The following is a 20,898-nucleotide window of genomic DNA, read 5'->3' as shown; positions in this document are numbered from 1 at the left end:
TGCATATACTTCACATGTGTCATGACATTTCCAGAAGTAAATTTCAGCCTAATTATATCTTCATTCAAGAATCCAAAGAAGTTACATTTAATCACATTTGTATGATAAAGGTTTAACCCATGCTGAAGAAATCATGGATCATGTCTGGTTGTACCCCGAGTATCAGAAAATAAACAAATGAAACTGTATGTTTGCTCTAGGGCAGTTCACAGTTGAGTCAGAGATTGGGGGAGTTTCCTGTAGCCAATCTGCACCCGGGTCCATTGTTAAATCAGATGAGTGGTGGGTCAGGCAGAAGGTTGTGCACAAGGCTGCCACACTCTGAACATGGGCTGGTCCCATAGCAGGCGAGGACTAATACCTGTGCAGAACTGGGGCTGAGGCTGCCCACCGTATGTGAAGCAAGTAGCATGATGGTGCAGAAATGGGGGCACATAGATCCTTCTCACTCAAGCAAGAGACATGTGACCCCTTTATGCTCACTACTCTCATGTCTACCACAACTTCTGCGAGAGTAGGAGATTCATGGACCCAGCATGATGTCTGGCCTGCTGAATGGAGGCCAGGAATGTGCACAGCTCTGGTACACCGGCCTGGCTACCTGAGTGGCCTCTCTTGGGTACTGCTCAGACCTGCACACCTCCTGATCTAAGGCAGGTCACTCTGGCAAGGGCTGTTTCCAGGGCAGAAAAAGTGATTTCTTCCTACACTGGAGAAAGCAAATTGCAAAGCAGGGAAGAAATTCTACCATGAGAGAAGCTACTTTAGAAATGCAAGGGTAGGTTGGCAAGGGTCTCTTTCAGGAAACCAAACCTCTGTGTCAACAAGATGAATAATTACTGTTTCAGTCAGACTCCAAAATTATTTAGACTCATACATACACACATACATTTTAACATGAGTGCAAAACAAGATGAATTACTTAATTTAGCCTTAAGTCCACTGGACAGGGGGGAAAAATGAAATTGAAGTCAACAGTGTATTAAAAATACTGGTATGGTGTACTTATAAAAATAACACTTGGAGCTTGTGTGATACGCAAAAACTTGTAATGTGAACATTATTTGCATAAAAATACAACTGTTAATCACTGATTCTGGTTACTTTCAACATTTACTCATGTTTCCCTATTTCTCTTAACATATTAAGTAAACAGATGTTCGAACCAATACCTATCATTAAAATACTTGTTAGCCATCACTCATCACTCCACCTGTTCCAGGGTTTAGAACATTTGATACTACAAACTACACTTATTTAACAATAAATCATTTATTTCCTTTTGATATCATACATGACTGTCAACCAAAATTTACCATCAGCATGAGATCATTAATGTTGTTAGCAAGAAGCACAGAAATCTGAATTTTTTATTAATCTATACAGTTCACTACTTTGCCTGTTTTTTTTTTTAAATACACACAGTCCCCAGGTTATAAAAATCGAACTTATAGAGAACTCTTCCTCGCCCTTTGATGTTATGTAGATTTCCCCTCAGTTCTCAACTAATACATCACCTTCACTTGCTGCATCTGCAGCTTTTACATCATTGAAAAGGCCTTTTGCACTGAAAACCCAATGTCATCTAGTCTATTCCGACTCATAGCAACCCTGTAGAGGGTTTCTGAGGCTATAAATCTTGATGAGAGCAGAAAGCTTTCTCCCTTGGAGCAGCTAAAATGATCAGTCTGAACTATCAACGTTGTGTTTAACAGTCCAGTGCTAAACAGTCAGTACCATCATGGCTCTTTTTCTTGCACTGAAGTACTAACTATTTACCTACAAATCTGACTGAAAGACACACTTAGAAACCAGGGAATCTCACAGGTTAAGAAGCAATACATTAAAAACTACTTTCCACTAATAGGTCATCTTCCAGTTTTTCTTAAAAGCCAGTAAAAAACAGATTTCTTATTTCCAACTCCAAGGCACTCAATTTAGAGATTAAAGATTTGAAAGTAAAAAAGCAGGACGAACAGGGACATTGTTTGTTAGAGTAAGTAGTTGTTAAACAGTATTTGAGAAGGGCCAGTATGAAAAGTTATGCACTCATGTTAATACTAAATATGGCTTTGAGTACTGGTGTGGCGCTGTAGGATAAGCACTGAACTTCTAACCACAAAGTTGGTCATTCAAATCCACCACTTGCTCCTCAGAAATATCAGAAAGGGTCACTATAAGTCAGAACCTACTCAATGGTAACAATTTTCACCCACTATACCACCTTTCCTTTAGTATAATATTCCCATAGCACATGGATACAATTCTGTAAAGGATTAAATAAAGTACCTTCTTCTCTGGGGGCTGCTTAGCAGATAGTGGAATTTTAGTGACAGGTTTAGGGAAGTTCCGTCTCTCTGCTGCTTCTCTGTTTGAAGTTTCAAAAGACATCTGACTTTCATTTTTAAGCCCCAAATCGTCACCACTCTAATGAAGGGAAACAGACAATTCTCTAAAGAAATGCTCCTTATCAGTTTTATTCTATTCACAATGGTTATTTATTTTATCCTGAAGGCATTTCAGTACAAAAATATAGGTATGTTGCATACACCTGGTAACGTGGTGGTTACAAATCAGGCTGCAAACCGCAAGGTCAGCAGTTGGAAACTACCAGCTGTTCTGCAGGAGAAAGATGAGGCTTTCTGTTCCTGTAAAGATTTACAGCCTCGGAAACCCTGTACAGGGTCGCTATGAGTTGGAACCAACTCCACAGCACATAACCACCACCACATACACCGAGAAAATGAAAGTATATCTATCTCTTTGCACAAGAAAGCTTGAGGCTTAAGCTCTCACAGAAACTAACATCTAGTTCTGGGGTTCCCACTGATAGATTGATAAAAGGTTGAATGGGCCCTCTGTATCTTTGACCCCCAAATTTCTCAGTAAGATGGAAGAAAGGAAAGTGTGAATCAAACCCTTTCCTCCTTTAAGTAAAGGGCAATATGGGGGGGTGGCTTCAAAAAGTTCATAGAAAAATTTCAATATTTTATTGTGAATTGAGTGAAGGACTACAGAGCAGATTATCAATGTTACATTGAACAAAGCATATACTTTGCTTCACACTACATGGTTGCAATCTCCTCTAGGTACCATCAGTTAACAGTATTTCCCTCTATTCACTTTTAACTATCACAGTCTTTCCTGTGTCTCCTATTACCTTTATCTTTTCTCGGCTAACTTCCCTCTTGTTATATATTGGCTGTTCTGTCACCCATATTAACATGTGTCTACCCTCTAGTCCAGGTTTACTGGCTGCTCCTCGAAAACCCTACACAGGGTCACTATGGATCAGAATCGACTCAACGGCACTTAACAACAACAACCCTCTAGTCCATGAATACTTTTCCCTCTTCCCCCCACTCTCATAACCATCATAGACTGTTTCTTTTCTCAAGAAAACCTTTTTTAAAACTTTTTATAGCATTGGTCTTATACAATAGCTGTCATTTTGTGATTGATTAATTGCACTCCGCATAATGTCCTCTAGGCTCAACCATGTATTGAGGTGTTTGACAGATTCAAATTGCTCTTCAACTTTCTGTAGCATTTCACTGTGTGAAAGTATCAAAGTTTGTTTAACCATTCTTCTGATGATAGATATTTAGGCTGTCTCCATCTTTTTGATTATGCCTCTTGTAGACAGCATATTGAAGGATCCTATTTTCTTATCCATTCTGCTCTTTATCTCTCTTGACTGGTATATTTGATCCATTTACATCCAGTGTAATTATTGATAGTATGAACTGATAGTTCTCATTTTTCTGTGTTTTTTTGTGGTGCTGCTGGATCCTTTTCTATGCTGAGTTCATTTTGTTCATGCGTTTTCTTTTCATTTTCATTTCTGTTGTGTTTGTTAGATGCCTTCAAGTTAGTGAACTTACGCACAACAGAATGTAACACTTCCTGGTCCTGTGCCGATCTCACAATCATTGCTATGCTTGAGCCCACTGCTGCTGCCACTGCTGCTGCCAACACTATCTTGTTTGGGGGGTGGGGGGAGATCTTCCTCTTTTTTGCTGACCCTCCACTTTACCAAGCAGGATGTCCTTCTCCAAGAATTCGTCCCTCCTGATAACATGTCTGAAGTATGAAAGACGAAGTCTGGCCATCCTGGCTACCAAGGAGCACTCTGGCTGTACTTCTTCCAGTACAGGTTTGGTGTTTTGGCAGTTCATGGTACTTTCAATATTCTCCTTCAATGTCATAACTCAAATGTATCAATTCTTTGACAGTCTTCTTTAAGCATTATCCAACTTTCACATGCATATGAAGTTATTGAAAATACCATGGTTGAGTCAGGTGCACCCAAAGGTATCCTCACACTGATATCTTTGCTCTTGAACATTTTGGGGTCTTATGCAGATTTTCCTAATGCAGTATGTCATTTGATTCCCTGACTGCTGCTTCCACGAGTGTTGATGGTTGATCCGAGCAAAATGAAGTCTCTGACAACTTCAATCTTTTCTCCATTTAACTTGATGTTATTTATTGGTCCAGTGGTAAAGATTTTTGTTTTCTTTACATTAAGGTACAACCCATACCGATGGCTGTGCTCTTTGATCTTCATCAGTAAGTATTTTAATTATGTTGCGCTTATAATTCTAGAAACTGAATTATATGGAAAAAAATGTTAAAAACAACAGAAAAAAACATGACCATCAGTGTTGGAGGAAGACTCTTTAACAAGCTTTGATATGCAGGTGATATAATTTTGCTTGCTAAAATCTAAGAGGGCTTAAAATACTTACTGATGAAGATCAAGACCATAGCCTTCGGTATGCGTTGCACCTCTGTTGTGTTAATATTTACTAAATCTTTCTGATTTTCTTCTTTTTTTATTTTGATGTGCAGGTGTATTTTCCTTTGAGGTAACAGTCTATTTTATCTTGAAATCTGATAGACTGTATTATATACATCTCTGATCATTTTGAGAAAAAATAAACTCCTACGAGTAAGCAACTCAGAGAGTACAAATATATATATTTTTAAAGTATCTACATACATTTTATTCTGCTCTCCAGAAACACTGTACCAATTTGCAGTCACATCAATAAACAGCCCAAGTGTCCTATTTATACATTCCTATACAGTGGATGTTACCCTTCATCTTGCTAATAGAACAGGAGGAGGGGAATCGGTATCTCCTTGTTTTCCTGCATGTTTACTGGGCATTTACTCTTCTTGTTTTCTTTGTAGCAGCCCATATTGCAAAAGGAAAGTCTAGCACGTGCATGTTCTTGTTTTTTGTCTTACATTTTTCTTACACAGCCAAGGGCAGGAAAGCTGCATGCTATTTCCAGGTTCTTTTAAGTTCAACAGGAATTCCCAAAGTCACTAGCAGTTTTTTCTCCTGGGCAGCCATGTTATTTTGTTTGTTGTTGTTATTGTTAAGTACTTTCAAGTCGGTTCTGACTCATAGTGACCCTATATACGGTTTCCAAGGCGCAGCTGGTGAGTTTGAACCACTGACCTTATAGTTCAAATTGACCTTGTGGTGCAGTGCTTTATCCCACCGTTGCCACGCATGTTATCGTAACTGGTAATAAAATAAAAAACAAGGCCATATTAATCAGGTTATGGAGGGTTTTGGACCATTCCATGGGCCCTAAGGTATGGTGTTGCTGTTGTTAAGTGTTGTTGAGTGGGTTCCAACTCATAGCGACCCTGTATAGGGTTTCTGAGGAGCAGTTGGTGAATTCGAACTGCCAACCTTGTGGTTCAAATCAACCTTGTGGTCCAGTACTTATTCTATAGCACCACTTTTCACTTTACTGCCATTTTCTTTCAGGGTCTTTAAGACCCTGTCCACTGAAACCACTTCCTCATGCTGTTTCCAGCAATCATAATCTGTTGCCATGACAATACTTGCATAGTAAATTCCAGTCTCTTTGGCAAGAAATACCTCTGGAACCGTGGTCATGTTGATAACATCTGCGCCCCCCAGGGTCAGAATATGAAGCTTTCTGCTTGGGAGCTAAACCGAGGCCCCTTAATTGTTTGTGATCATTGTCCCCTTCAAGTGACAACTGGAATCCAAGCTTCTTAGCAGTCTCTAAGAAGGACCACTCTCATCTTGGAGCAGAAGGATTAGCCACTAGACTAGGGGCATTCCCCTAGCATTGGAACAACTCCCATCATAGAAGGTCTGAGGCCTTCTGGAGGTCCTGTCTATGAACTGGTGGATGATGCTGATGTCCCTGGGCTAACTCTCCTCCCTAAAGGAGCCACATGCTGAGGTCACGATGTGTACAACAGTCTTCCTTCAGAACATTCTTCCTTCAGAACTCAAATGTTTGTCTGGTAGTTGACATGATGGTGTGCTGCTTCCCATGCAGAGCAAGAAGTACACAATCCACATTTTTTATCTTTCCCAAATTACGACCTCAGATGGCTCGCCAAATGGAGTAACCACATATTTTTCAGTTCTTGTTTCTAAAACGTCTGGGTCATATAATAGGCCTGTTTCACCACAGCCATGGTGGTGGCACCCAAAGCCATGTCTGCAGGAGGAAGGGCACATCCTTACAGGGCATCAGGGAGAAGGCTGTGGTCAGCAAGCCTGGAAACCAGAGCAGGTTCAAACACCAGTGAGGCTGTCAAATTTCGTTATCTTTTTATTTAATCTTTCCATAAACTTTTTAAAACCCCCTCATACAAATGATTCAGGAGGGGCCAGTCACTGGAGAAGGACATCATGTTTGGTAAGGTGGAGGGTCAGAACCCCAGCGAGATGGATTGGCTAAGTGGCAGCATCGATGGACTCAAGTGTGGTAACAATAGTGAGGTTGGCACAGGATATCAGGCAGTGTTTTTGTTCTGTTGTGCCATAAGGTCACTATGAGTCGGTACTGACTCGATGTCACCTAACAACAACAACACACAAATGATTATGCCTTAAAAGAGTATGAAAATAGAACATATATGTTGAAAAAAAGTATGCCTGTGTATATGATTATGCAAAACTTCTGTTGCTGCATAAGGCCCGTGTGGCACTATAGAATAAGCACTAGACTGCTAATCCCAAGGTCAACAGTTCAAACCCACCAGCTGCTCCTAGGAAGCCCTATACAGGGTTGCTATGAGTCAGAACCAGTTTGATGGTACTTAAACAACAGCCTCCTATTATATGGAGGAGTCCTGGTGTAGGCACTGTAGGATACACAATAGACTACTAAACACCAGGTTAGTGGTTCAAACCCACCAGCCACTCCTTCAAAACCCTATGCAGAATCACTGAGTTAGAATTAACTCAATGGCACTTTATATGGGATCCTGACTGCTAACCACTAGGTCAGCTGTTCAAATCCACCAGTTGTTCCTAGAAAATCTTATATAGGATCACCGTGAGTTGAAGCCAATTCAATAGCACTTAACAACAAAAGCAGCCTGTTATATAAACATATTTTAGTTTCAAATTCAAACTTTCATCCTTTATTTGAATTAATCACTTCAGAAGGCAAAGGATTTATTCCCCAAACCATAAAGATTACTTTTTATTATCTATTAAACTTTTTCCTTAGAAAAATAATTCCCTTAAGTATCAAATTCTAAAACATATCATTGCTAGTTCAGTAAGTTCTTCTTCCCATGCTTCCTAACCTTGTAAGAATTAGTTCTCGTAACAATCATACAAAAATGCTCATCACTTTGATGAGATTTCAAGAGAATTTGGTGAAAACAGCATTAGGGATGGGAGTCTTGCTGCTGAACAGTTAACAAGGAAGCCTGGGCTGCTGACCCTCATATTATTTTTGATCGTCCTAAGAAACTGAAGTCATAACAAGACCAACAGTCCACCCTATCTCTGACTTTTCGTTGTTCTACTAGCCAAGGTTAATATACTAGCACCATATTTTTTCTCATATAATGCATATTTTCTCATATAACACACATGCATATAATGTACATAGGGCATATAAGAAACACAATTTTCAAAAAATACACATTACGTGTATTATAGGTATAAAAATACAGTAGTATCATAAAGACATAGCCTAAAAGCAAGAGGGAAGAGTGAGTAATTCACTGTGACCATTTCAGAAAGTTGTTGTAAAGTACCTTAGAGTTGGTTGTGACTCAGAGACCCTATACCAGGTTTCCAAGGAATAGCTGGTGGGTTAGAACTGCCAAACTTGAGATTCAAACTGACCTTGAGGTCTAGTATTTATCCTACAGCATCGCACCAGGACTCCAAATTATTAATGTCAAGTCCAAATTATTAATGTCAAGCACCATTGTGAACAGAAAACAAACTCAACCCAGAGGTAGAAATACTACACAGAGCAATTGCCTTTTTCTGTTGTCCATCCTTCATGTTAATTCAATTACCTACTATTAGTTATTTTATGACGTGCTTATCATTACAAAACTAGTGAAAATGGATTCTGATTCACTACAAGCATTCTGCTGACCTTTACGGAATCATTTTCTTTACTATATGCCGAAAGGTACAGTATAAGCAGAAAGCAAAAATACAAAAAATCTTTGGGACAGAAATGGTCTTACCCAGAGAACCTGTGGACGTGTACTCTAAAACTTTATATTTTTTTGGTGTAGAAACAAAAATTAAAATTGTAAACTCCCATTAGCAAATGACAAACTTCATATGCAATATCAAAGGAAAAATAGCCCAAATCTAACTTGGCTTTAAAATTATAGATCCAAACAATTACTGCAATGTGAGTTTTAATGCCTTGGTGACCTTAACTTGAAGAGATGTGGATTTCCTTATATAAGAAAGCAATCTTATTTACTCAACAGTTTTCCAAAAGACTATCTTATGCAATAAAACATTAAAAAATAAAAAGACTATCTTATGTTAGAGCTTTTCAAGGATCCAAGTTATATGCTCACTAAGCATCAAGAACCACTTAACCATTTAAGACACAAAAATGCTTAATACAAATTGATGTACAGTTATAACCAATGAAGATTCCTAAAAATCAGATTGTACTAACAATTTAACATATTTCAATAGAAAACACAACAGAATGTAAAAAGAAACACAAGTATTAGAAGAACTGAAAATGCAAAATGAGACTATTTTCTCACCCCCAGTTTGTGACCATTGCTTAACTTCCAGGTTTCACCCGTCATTCGATAAAAGCGCTCTTCCAGTTTTTTCCGTTTCATTTCCTGCTGAGGTTTCAACACATTCTCCAAGTATCTACTAGCCTGTTCAGAAAAACAAAGTACATGTTGTTAATCTACATATTTGTTGTTGTTGTTAAGTGCCGTTGAGTCGGTTCCGACACATAGTGACCCTGTACAGGGTTTCCGAGGGTGTAAATCTTTACAGGAGTAGAAAGCCTCATCTTTCTCCTGCTGAGCGGCTGGTAGTTTCGAACCACTGACCTTAAGATTCGCAGCCCGATTCATAACCACTACGCTACCAGAGCTCCTTCAATCTACATATTTATAAAGTTTTAAATAAGAACTGGCTACAAAATTGTGCTTTCATAAAACTCCGTTTTACAAGAGGCAACATCTTCAACTTTGCCTTCCCTATATAAACTCATGCATTTGTAAGCAATATAAATAAAAATAAATTTCTATATATCCTGTAATATGCTTTCAGTGTCCACAAAAACTTTTTAATGTCTGAGCAATTTGTTTAAAATTTCAGCTCCTATAAGGCCTGACCTTTTGTTTGGTAAAATGTTCATTGTACCAGGGTGCAATAGTTAGGGATTTGTGTCACCTTGACTGGGCCAGGATACTCAATGGTTTGGCAGTTGAGTTGTGGTTATCCCCTGGTGATGAAATCTAACACAGGTTATGAGCAGCCAAGAAAGTCCAATGACATACAGGCAATGCTTTCTCTCTCTTTTCGGCTGGGGACCTGGTTTGCTTCCCTAGTAAACCCAATTGAGACATGTGGTACTGAGAGTGGGATTCCATAGAAACAAAACCAGAAGGATGAGTTTTCTAAATTGGTTTTCAAGTCTGCCTAATTTTAAAGGCACTGAATAAGAACTGGATATAAAATTGTGTTTTCACAATTAGTAAAGAGGGTTGTAGGGTGGTGGTGTGAGAAACGTTGTCAACACCAACAAATGCTCAAGAAATCCAATCTGTACTCATTTTAGGAGAGTGAGGTTTTCTTCATTCGATTTTGCAAAATCAGGCGGCCAACTTAGGCAGAGAGGCCTCATCAGCTCACAGTTTTATTCCCATTTTCTCTCCCCCAGTTAGCACACCTTTTACAATCTAGCCCTGAGGCTGCCCATGGCCAAAATGACTATTTTTCCTAGTCCTAGAACAAATTACTTTCCCCCTCCACCAATTCATCCTGCTCACATATCCCTGGGTGTGAATCAACAACCTATGTCTGGTATAGCAATCTAATGAGCCTTTTATTCCTGATGATGGACCATCTTGAGAATTTTTCACAGTGGCATATCTGACCTCACTCCACAGAAATTGGCCTTGGTGTAGTTTTGAGTTTGATACTCTTTCCCCCTTGTAAAGTCAGAGGAAATTAGACATGGCCCCCACATGGTTCTTGCAGTTGGCATCAGGAGTGGGATTCATTACAATGTCTCCACACTCGTGGAAGCAGATGGTTTTATGAAAGAAAGAACCAAGGGGCATGAAAAATGAAGCTTTTGATTTTTAGATTGTTAGTTTGAATTTTATTACCTGCAATGGCTAAAAGGAATGTAAGAGATAAAATCCTTCAGCTAAAGGTTGAAAAGCACTTTCTGGAGTTAACTAAAGCAGATATAACACTGGTTAAACAAGAAGGCTGATAGAGGCCAGGATCTACCGGATCCATCTAGCCAGGTGCCCAAGGCCATATGCGTATGAATGGGGTTAGTATAAAGGTGGCAAAGAAAAGATTGAATTTAAGTGCTTCTAAAAGTCTTATGTGGTTGACTGCCTTATGGATATTGGTTTATCCTGCCTATTACTGTAAAATAAGATGTGTGTGATGAAAATGAATATCAGGAATTATGATTACAGAGAGCACGTAAGCTCACCTTCAGCCTACACTTAATTGGATTTGCTAAAAAGGATTATAATTTGCTCAGAACCTTCAGTGTTGGGACATTTACATTTGAAAAGACATGAAGACCAACTCAGAACTGCTGGAAGGACAGGAGATTCATCACTGAAAGATTTTTACCTGCAGGAAAAAAAAGCAGTCTTTTTGAGTTTCAAGCAAGCTGTTTGCCTTGGCAACATCAAGGCAAGAAAAGTCAACCCCTCAGAAAAACTCCCTTCTAGGACTGAAAGCTAAAGGGAGCAGATGAACAGCAGCTAGTATGTTCACTGGTAACCACAGGGGTCTATTTGTGAATGGAAGTGGGGCAAATGCAGCAATGAAGAGACAGGCTGGGTTTGGACATGTACCAGTGGCACCCTTTGATCTTGAGATGAGAGAAAGAGAAAAGACTGGCTGGCCTGAAGTTTAGGGAGTTGTGTGAACTCCTGAGCCCATGGGCACTGATACAGTGCTGGGGGGTTCAGGGCGGAGAATAAAGGCCAGCTGGTTTGCAGTGCAGGGGAGGTGTGTGTGAACTCCCAAACTTGCAGCTGGTACCCATTTGACCTAGCTTTGAAGGAGTTCTGGTAGCGTAGTGGTTACGAGTTGGGCTGCTAACCTCAAGGTCAACAGTTCAAAACTACCAGCTGTTCCGCGGGACAAAGATGAGGCTTTCTGCTCCCATAAAGATTTATAGCCTCGGAAACCCTCTGCAGGGTCGCTATGGGTCGGAACCGACTCCACCACCTTGATGGCTAGGGCTGATCTGATCAGATGACAATAAAGATGTTTGATACTGTGAACAAATATAAACTGTTAGAATTTGATGGCCCAGACTTTTGCTTATGGAAGCAGTTGCTCAAAATTCCAACCAGAATGGAAGATTCTTCAGATAAAGAAACATATTTATCTCTTTAGCATACTGGGTTGATAGAATGGACAATTTAGATATTGGCTATCAAAAATGGAGCAGGGTGGGGTGGGGACTATAAAGGCATGAAGCCACTGGTTTACAAGTTTTTATGGGTGTGCTTAGTTTCAGAATGAGGGAGGTAAGGTAGAATGCTCACAGAATAGTTTTCCTCTTTTCCACATGCATCTGGTTAAAGGGGATGAGGGATAATAGTGATAAGATTTTATGATTCAACTGTGAGTAATTGTCAGCAGGGTTAACTGTGATTGCCAAAACTGTCATTATAGAAGATGTGTAACTAAAAAGAGGGCGGAGTAGTTCATCTTTCATTTCAGGTGTGGACAATCCCAGAATCATCAAGAAGGAAGAGCATGAGTGGAGTGTGAGATCTCTGCCTAAAATAGCAGAGCCAGCAGCAGAGGCCATGCAGCTGTGGACTCTCGTCCCAGGAACTGAGTAAGGCTCTGTGTCTATGGGCAGGAGGCTGGCTTGCAAAATGTGCCCTTTGAACATGTAAATGAATATCTATTTTTTTGTTCTGTAGGTGTGCATCAAATATTTTTGATTTGTTTGTTTATGAAATTTAAGATATAAATGAGGCCAGTGTGTTTTCAGTTGTACATGTTTTAGTTATGTTAGGCATAATATTATTTAGAGATAATGCATATTTATAGTGCCAAGTTGATAAAGGGTAGACACTGTGATAGGGTTTTATGTATACTTGACTAGGTCAGGATTCCCAGTGAGTTGGCAGTTAAGATGTGATTAGCCCCATGGTGCTGACCTAATACAGGCATAGTTATGAACAGCCTATCAATTATTGGTTATGAACAGCCTATCAATTGATAGGATGTTTCCTTGGGGGTGTGGCCTGCTCCTAATATAATAGACACGCAGGGAAATTGCTCTCTCTCATCCACTGTAATTGTAACCCATTTCCTTGAAAACATTTTCTCTTTAGAGATGCACATATATAAGTTTCACTGGTTTTGTTTTTTTAGACGCTTTACCTAAGACAAAGTAGGATAAGCACTGGACTGCTAACCGCAAGGTCATCAGTTCAAACCCACTAGCCATTCCTAAAAAAGCGACAGAGAGTCACTAAGTCCGAATTCACTCCATAGCACTTAACAACAACAACAACAAAGTTAAAAAAGTACTGTTACAGAATCATAACCTTTATTGAACAAATGCTATTGTTTCTAAACATATCCTCTCATCTAAGCCTAAACATTCTGAAGACAGTATTTACACATCTTTCATCTACCCCTGAAGAACTCTGTTCTCTTCCGTTTAAACCACATGAAAACAGTTTGGTAACCTATCATCTAGAGATTCAAGTCATGTTCCTTAAGTTTGAGAACAAAAAGAAGTCTGAAGGGAAGTGGGATAAAAAGGGAGAACAAGTTACTGGCTAGAAGGTAGACACTTGTTAACTTGAGTGAAGAGAAAGGCAATATATAATAAGAGGGAGGTTGGCAAAAAAATAATGGGAGGCAGGGCAAGTCACTTGGAGGAGTGCAAGAGTTAAAGGCAGCAGAGGTTAAATAACCACAGACCTGCATTAACTGTGATCTACAAGTAGACGCAGAGATAGACACACAAGCTGAACAGGTATAGGAGAAGAGTGGGAATATATCACAAATATATACAGGTTTGACCGAGGATATGTTTGCTGCAAATATATCCATGAATGTGGTGGTGCATACAGGGAGCAAAGTTATGAAAAGCTTCTTAGACATAACCAAACACCCTGAGGGAATGAGTCACTAAGCCTGGGGGCTCAGGATCATAGTCACAGGGAACAAGAAGGTCAATTGGCAAAACATATTTCACAAAGACAATGTTCTACATCCTACTTTGGTGAGTAGCAACTGGGAACTAAAAACCTTGCAAATGGCCATCTAAGGTGTCACTATCGATCTCTCTCTGTCCAGAGAAAAGAGAGATGAAAATAAAAGATGCATGGAAACGATTAGACTAATAAACTAATGGACCATGTGGGCATCAGTCTCCATGATCTGGAGACTAGAAGAACTCGATGGTGCTTGGCTATCACTACCAACTGCTCTTAAAGGGATCATCACATCACAAGGTCCTGGATAGAGTGGGAGAAAAATGTGGAACAAATTAAAAATCATAAAGAAAGACCAGACCTACTGGTGAAACCCCTGAGGTATGGACCTTATCACTCTTCATGTCTGGAACTCACCTCCATGGCCAAATAATAGGCATAAGGGGAAAATATTAGTAGGGAAGGACACACATCCTTAAATAGGGGCCAATAACACTAGGGAGGTATGTACATCCTTAAATAGCCATTTGAAATCAAAAGGGCAGCAATTACCCAAGGAAAAAGTTCACAAGGGTTTAAAAAAAAAAAAAAAAAGGAGGCCTAGAAACAGGAAACTCAGAGAGGGAAAGGGATGTGTGATGCTATGTGAGAGGGGTTACAATCAGTGAGATGAAACAAAATATGTATGAAATGATTCATGGAAAACTGATCTGCTCTGTAAACCTTCACCCAACTCACAACAAAACCTTAAAAAGAAGTCTGAAGGGGTAAGACAGGGGCTGTAAAGAAGATGGGGTAAGTTTTCCCAACAAAATTCTCCTAGGTCAGTCCATGCTATCCTCATTGTCATGACAGAAAGTACACAACAGGTGCGCGGCCATGATGCAAAACAAATCCCTCAGTGCATCTTTCTTAGCTTTTTTCTCACTAAGGCAATTTTCCATTTTCTTAGAACTTCATAATAAACCCTTGTGGTCGCCCTGTGTCATAAACCTATCAGAATTACCCCTTTGGAGTCACCATAAACTTCTGCGCGAACCTCTCTGCCTTGAAATAAATTGACCCAGCAAAGCCCCTCAGAAGTTATTGTTTTAATTAGATCTTTTCTTAGGAGTCACCTTAATGAGACTAAGACAAGTGTATTAATAAAGAGAGAACTTGTCTGCAGCCATTCACTGATCACAGAGACATTTTGAAGCATGTTTTACGTTTTGTTTTTTTTAGAATTTTATTGTTGTTGTTAAGTGCCATCAAGTCAGTTCCAACCCACAGTGACCCTGTATACGGTTTCCTAGGAGGGGCTGGTGATCTTGAACCACTGACCTTGTGGTTCAAACCAACTTTGCAGCCCAGTGCATTAACTCATAGCACCACATATATGAACTGAATGCAACCCTAGTAGTAATACTTTTTACTTACTCTAGCATAGTTTAATCATGGTAAAATAGAAGAAGTAATAATGACAATCAAAAGACATGGAATTGTGGAGGCAGAGTGGAGACATGGAGAGAGGGAGCAGCTTAAGACTCTAGATTCATGGGAAGAGAGGGACTAAGAGCTGGCAGCCAGGAGGCAGACTTGCAGAATGTGCTCCTTGGTGATGTAAATTATTTTATCTGCCTGAGTGTTTAAAAAAAAATGAGCTAAAGTGAATAGAGAGAAATACTGTTAACTGATGGCACATGGAGGGGATTATAATCATTGTAATGAAACAAGGTGTATGATTTGTTGAATGTAAAATTGATAATCTGCCCTGTAAACTTTCACTCAATTCACAATAAATACTTAAAAAAAAAAAGACATGGAATTGATATACTTAGTTTTGAAGTAACAAAATAAAACCACTTCTCTCCTTTCCTCTTGAAAATCATCCCAAATCAACAGAGGGAACAAGTAACAGAAAACTCAAATTCCATCACTGATAAAACAAAGAAATGCAATCCCCAAACCCAGTATATTTGAATGTAGATGGCAGAATGGTAATAGATATTATAGAAGAGGGAGGGCTGAGATCTAAGTGTTTGCAGAGCTGGGCAATGATAAGAAGCAAGTCAGTGTACTCAACAGACCCTGGATCAGCTCAGATATGGCTGAGAAATGGAGTAAGATACAAAAGAGGAGATAGAAACTTAAAGGTGGAGACATGCGTGGTCCAATAATGAGTTTGCAGTGAATCAATGATTATGATTACTCTAATTCTTTACATCTTAGATTTGTTAGGCAAAAAAAAGGAAATGTAAGATATTAGATCCCAGTCCGACTATTCTACTGTACACAGCCAGACATGGAAGATTATTCAGTGGGAAAATAAACTAGACAAGCTTCAGGTTCACAGATTGTAGGGTTAATAGAGGGAATGCGTGAAAACAAAAACAGAATAAGTGAAAATGTATACATCAAAAGCCACTTGATTTAGACTGCTGGCAGCTAGCCATTAAATCCCACACTACCCCACCTCACCCCTAACTCCAAATGATGCTGGGAGAAGTAAATGTCTATGGACAAAAGAATAAAGTTGGATCCCTACCTCATCCTATATGGGAATCAACTCAAAGCAGATTAATGACCTAAATGTAAACACTAAAACAAAACAAAAAAATTCTTAGAAGAACATACAGGGATAAACATCCATGACTTTGGATTTGGCAATGAATTTTCAGATACAATACCAAAAGCAACAAAAGCAAAATTAGGTAAACTGGACTTCGTCAAAATTTTAAACTTTTGTGCAAAGAAATTATCAAGACAGTGAAAGACAACTCACAGAATGGGAGAAAATACTTGTAAATCATATATCCAATGAGGGTTCAATACCCAGTATAAAGAACTCCTACAACTCAACTACATTTTTTCAAAGAAGACACACAAATGGTCAGTAATCATATTAAAACTAATCAAACGAATCACATCGTTGTTGTTGATAAATGTCGTTGAGTTGGTTTGACTCCTAGTGACCCTATATAGGGTTTCCAAGGAGCGGCTGGTGAGTTTGAACCACCAAACCTATAGTTCAAACCAACCCTACAGTCCAGTGCTTTATCCTACAGTGTCACACCAGGAGTCCAATCCTATTATTAGTCACTAAGATAATAATGAGATACCACTTCATAACCATTTAGGATCGATATAATTAAAACAAAACAAAACAGAAAGAAACAAAGGATGGTAAGGATGTAGAGGAACTGGAACCCTCACGCACTGTGTAAAATGTGGTATGGTACAGCCACTGTGGGAGGTACTCAAAAGTTAAACACAGAATTACTAATGACCCACCAGTTCCACATCTGTGTATATGCTCAAAAGACTTGAAAACAATCACTGAAACAAATATCTGGACCTGAAAGTTCACTGCAGCATTATTCACAAACATATAATGAAATATTATCTAGCCATAAAAAGTAATGAGGTACTGATACATGGTAAAACATGGATGAATTTCAAAAACATGGTAAGTGAAAAACGCCACACACACAAATCACAAATTGGGTGATTCCATCTGCATGAAATATCTAGATAACCCGTTAAAAAACAACAGAAAACTGGATTTGTAGTTGCCAGCCAATGGAGTTGAGAATGGGGAGTTGCTGCTTAATTGGAACAAAATTACCTTGGGAGTGATGAAAATATTTTGGAACAACACAGAGGGGGTGGTTGCACAACACTGTGAACATACTAAATGCCACTGATTTGTAATCTCTAAAATGGTTAGTTTTATGTTAAATGAATTTCACTCCCCTCCCCCAAAAAAGATCTTGGCACATAGAAAAAGCACCAGACTCGTATTTTAGGTGTCCTGTGTGTCTTTGTGTTTCCTCAGTACTTAGTCTCTGAAAAGTACGCTTTACCTTTTCACCCTGTACCTCTTGTTGCTTTTTTCTCACAAGTTCTTGCCGTTTCTCATTCTCCTTCTCTTCTTCACATAAGACATCCAAGTATCCATAAGTTGAATGCTCTTGTCTCTGAAAGTAGTCTTCAGATTTTAACATAATGAGAGAGACAAGAAGCCTTATTATAACAGATTCTATGTTTTCCAAACAAAAAATAAAACATATAATACATGCAGGCTGGTGACATAAATCCACAAGTAAAATCTGCACTAAAAGCTGTTCTGAAGCAAAGATTCTTTAATGTGCACTAACATCATAGTTGTAAGGAATAGTGTAGGTGAGGAAACTGTAACACTATCTCTAGTGGATATTCTTCTGCAGGCCAAGTAGGACATCGATATTTCCAGGCACTGCATGGGAACTCACAACTGCACGTGACAGTCATCCTTGCACATGACAGGAGATGTAACATGCACAGTCCCGAGTGGTGGGGGGGTGTTTGGCAACTCCTATAATGATTGCGTTATCCTGATGTGGCACTGTGGGCATTAGCATCAGACTGCAAAGTCATTTGAACTGCAAGGTAGGTGGTTCAAGCTCACCAGCTGCTCCTTGGAAACCCTATACAAGGTCACTATGGATCGGAACTGCACTTAAAACAACAGAACAACAACCCACTGAATATCAAGGGGAAGGATTTCACACTCATATAGACCTTAGTTCTGGATATAATCTAATTTCAATTACATATGTGGCTCACTTCTTAAAAGAACATTTAGAAAGTAATTTTCTAATATAGATAAAAGTAATATTCAAAATGATTCTTAAAGGCTAACAGCCAACCAGAAACTATAGCCCCTTGAGGAAAGATGTATCGTACAGGAAAATATATACTTTGAGTTGCCTGGATCCTTAAACAGAAACATTCTGCCTTGTCAAAAACTATCTCCATGGCAATAAGCATTAAGCTTACAAAGCAAAGACTAGTGCAGTCAAGCATAACAGGAAGTCACAGAGCAAGTTTTTAGGCCATCAGTCCAATTTAGGCATCCATTGTAAGACTTCCTCCAAATTCTAAGTCAAAGAATGCAACTTCTAAATAAATCAATAATAGGCCCACTGAGGACTGACAGTTTCTGAACTTTGCACACAAGTCGTTTTGTAAAACCTTCTACAAAATGAGGAAGATTAAAGTTTTATCTGGATTGAAGACTTGTATCTCAATACCTTATGACAACACAAAAGATAGAAGTGAATAAGCATGCTAGTGTTTTATTCACCTGAAGAAAAGCTTACTACATTGGGCTCAATACAGTCTTAATTATGATTATACATTAGGTACTTGTACTCTTCAGTGGGGACTATGTCTCAAAACCATCAATCCATAAATGCATCAAAATGACTTCAACTCCAATAACATAAAGTATAGAAACTGTGACAAGCATGTTTCCCTTACTAATAAAACACAGAATAGAATACCTTCTCTAATAGCTTAATGTTGTTGTTGTTAAGTGCCGTCGAGTCGGTTCCGACCCATAGCGACCCTTTTTACGGGAGTAGAAAGCCTCATTTTTCTCCCGCAGAGCGGCTGGTAGTTTTGAACTGCTGACCTTAAGGTTCGCAGCCCTATTTGTAACCACTACGCTACCAGAGCTCCTTATAGTTTAATGTTGTTGTTGTTGTTAAGTGCCGTCGAGTCGGTTCCGACCCATAGCGACCCTTTTTACGGGAGTAGAAAGCCTCATTTTTCTCCCGCAGAGCGGCTGGTAGTTTTGAACTGCTGACCTTAAGGTTCGCAGCCCGATTTGTAACCACTACGCTACCAGAGCTCCTTATAGTTTAATGTTGTTGTTGTTGTTAAGTGCCGTTGAGTTTAATGTAAGTAGCACAAAATATCAGAAAGTGACTTGGGATATTGAGAAGAGAAAAAAATCTGGTTATGAAACAACCCCAAGCATGCAAAATTTTAAAAATGAAGGAATATTTTAATTAAAACTTTAAAAATCACAAAGCCAAAAATAAGAACAAGTATGATTTTCTAAATTTAAGAGCAGTTAGCTAGACAAGAGATAGGTACCTCAATGAGACTTCTAAAATGGATTGAAACACAAACTAATGTTGGACACATTTACCATTTGTAGGAAGTTTATAAGCTATGGGTGCCAAATTACAGTTAAACTGCACAAACACACAAATTAATTTAAACTGATTAATTTATAATGTACCAATTTAGAAAAAGAATATATGAGGAAAATGTACACTTTCTCAAACAATGTTGATTTATAATCCCTGCAAAAAAATTATTACTAAATTATAATGATTATACAACCTTGAAATTAAACATCATAAATAATAGCAAAATGGTTCTTATTACTCACAGTTCTACCATAAATACAGAAACTTAAGCAGAAAAGGGCAGCATACAAAATACACTTACTTCTCAGGTAAAGTAGGGAAAACTTAAATGAGGTAAGCCACAAGGTAGTCACAGAAATGATTAAAGTAAGAAGAGCAAGCAGTAAGAAAATCCGGCCACACAGCAAAATGAGATCTTTAATTCCTTAAAAAGAAAAAAATGCACAGTTAATTAGTATTCAAAACATTTTTCTTGATACTAATAAGTGATACATACTTTAAAAATACACTAAAAGTTATTTTCTATAACTTCCTTATGATTTTTCATATAATATTCCTTATATAAAATTAATCAAGTTTTAGAAAATGAAACTTGCACTACATGGATTCCATGGCACTTAACAACAATAACATGGAACCTGGTGTGATGCTGTAGGATAAGCACTAGACTGATAACTTTAAGCTCCGTCGTGCAAAGCAACCCTCAGAACCACCAGACCAGCATTTAACCCTTCCCCCAGCTTCCTGGTGGTCCTAACAGACACTGAAACCAACTCCATCAAGGTCATTCACAAGCTACTTATGGACTGAGTGCCCTGAACATGGACAACAGCTAGGCCAATAGGAATTCCATTTAGGGACAGGAACTCTTGTCACATGCCTTCCACAAGCACCTTGCTAACTCCTTGAATTGCAGGAGGCCTCCCCTGCCCCGCCCCCCGAGATTTCTCCCCTCCTGGTCCAACAACTACACTGTTTCTTTTTACAAATATGACAACCCCACAATGCCCCAGAGACAACAGACAATGTTAGCTCATATGAAGACTCAAGAGAGAATGACTCAAACAAATGACCAAGATACAGAGCCAGAAGAGGTTTCAAAAGAATGAGAATTAGGTACTTTCAAAGAATCCATAAAAGATCAAGGAAAGGAGGAACAGAATAAAAACTTTAGAAGAATTCAGGAAAATGCTACAAAAACAAACAGAAAAATAAAGGCAAATTTTTTTTTCTTAAA

The 20,898-nt window shown here is 38.8% G+C and overlaps 1 protein-coding gene and 1 pseudogene across 1 annotated transcript in view; both read right to left on the bottom strand.

Annotated features, from left to right (window-relative positions):
* Positions 1-20,898, bottom strand: part of UBXN8 (UBX domain protein 8) — a 36,570-nt gene that overhangs the window by 9,958 nt on the left and 5,714 nt on the right. Inside the window, exons 2-7 of the mRNA XM_006834523.1 lie at positions 19,963-20,085; positions 17,544-17,611; positions 9,055-9,177; positions 7,212-7,223; positions 4,100-4,104; positions 2,290-2,395 (exon numbers count right to left, since the gene is read on the bottom strand). Of these exons, the coding sequence (XP_006834586.1) occupies positions 2,290-2,395; positions 4,100-4,104; positions 7,212-7,223; positions 9,055-9,177; positions 17,544-17,611; positions 19,963-20,085 (437 nt within the window). The remainder of the gene's footprint in view (positions 1-2,289; positions 2,396-4,099; positions 4,105-7,211; positions 7,224-9,054; positions 9,178-17,543; positions 17,612-19,962; positions 20,086-20,898) is intronic.
* LOC102820183 lies at positions 5,747-6,523 on the bottom strand (annotated as a pseudogene).

This window comes from Chrysochloris asiatica, unplaced genomic scaffold (genome assembly GCF_000296735.1).
Source record: "Chrysochloris asiatica unplaced genomic scaffold, ChrAsi1.0 scaffold00011, whole genome shotgun sequence".
NCBI lineage: Eukaryota > Metazoa > Chordata > Mammalia > Afrosoricida > Chrysochloridae > Chrysochloris > Chrysochloris asiatica.
Note: the sequence above shows the minus strand (reverse complement) of the source record. Positions and strands in the feature narration are given on the sequence as shown.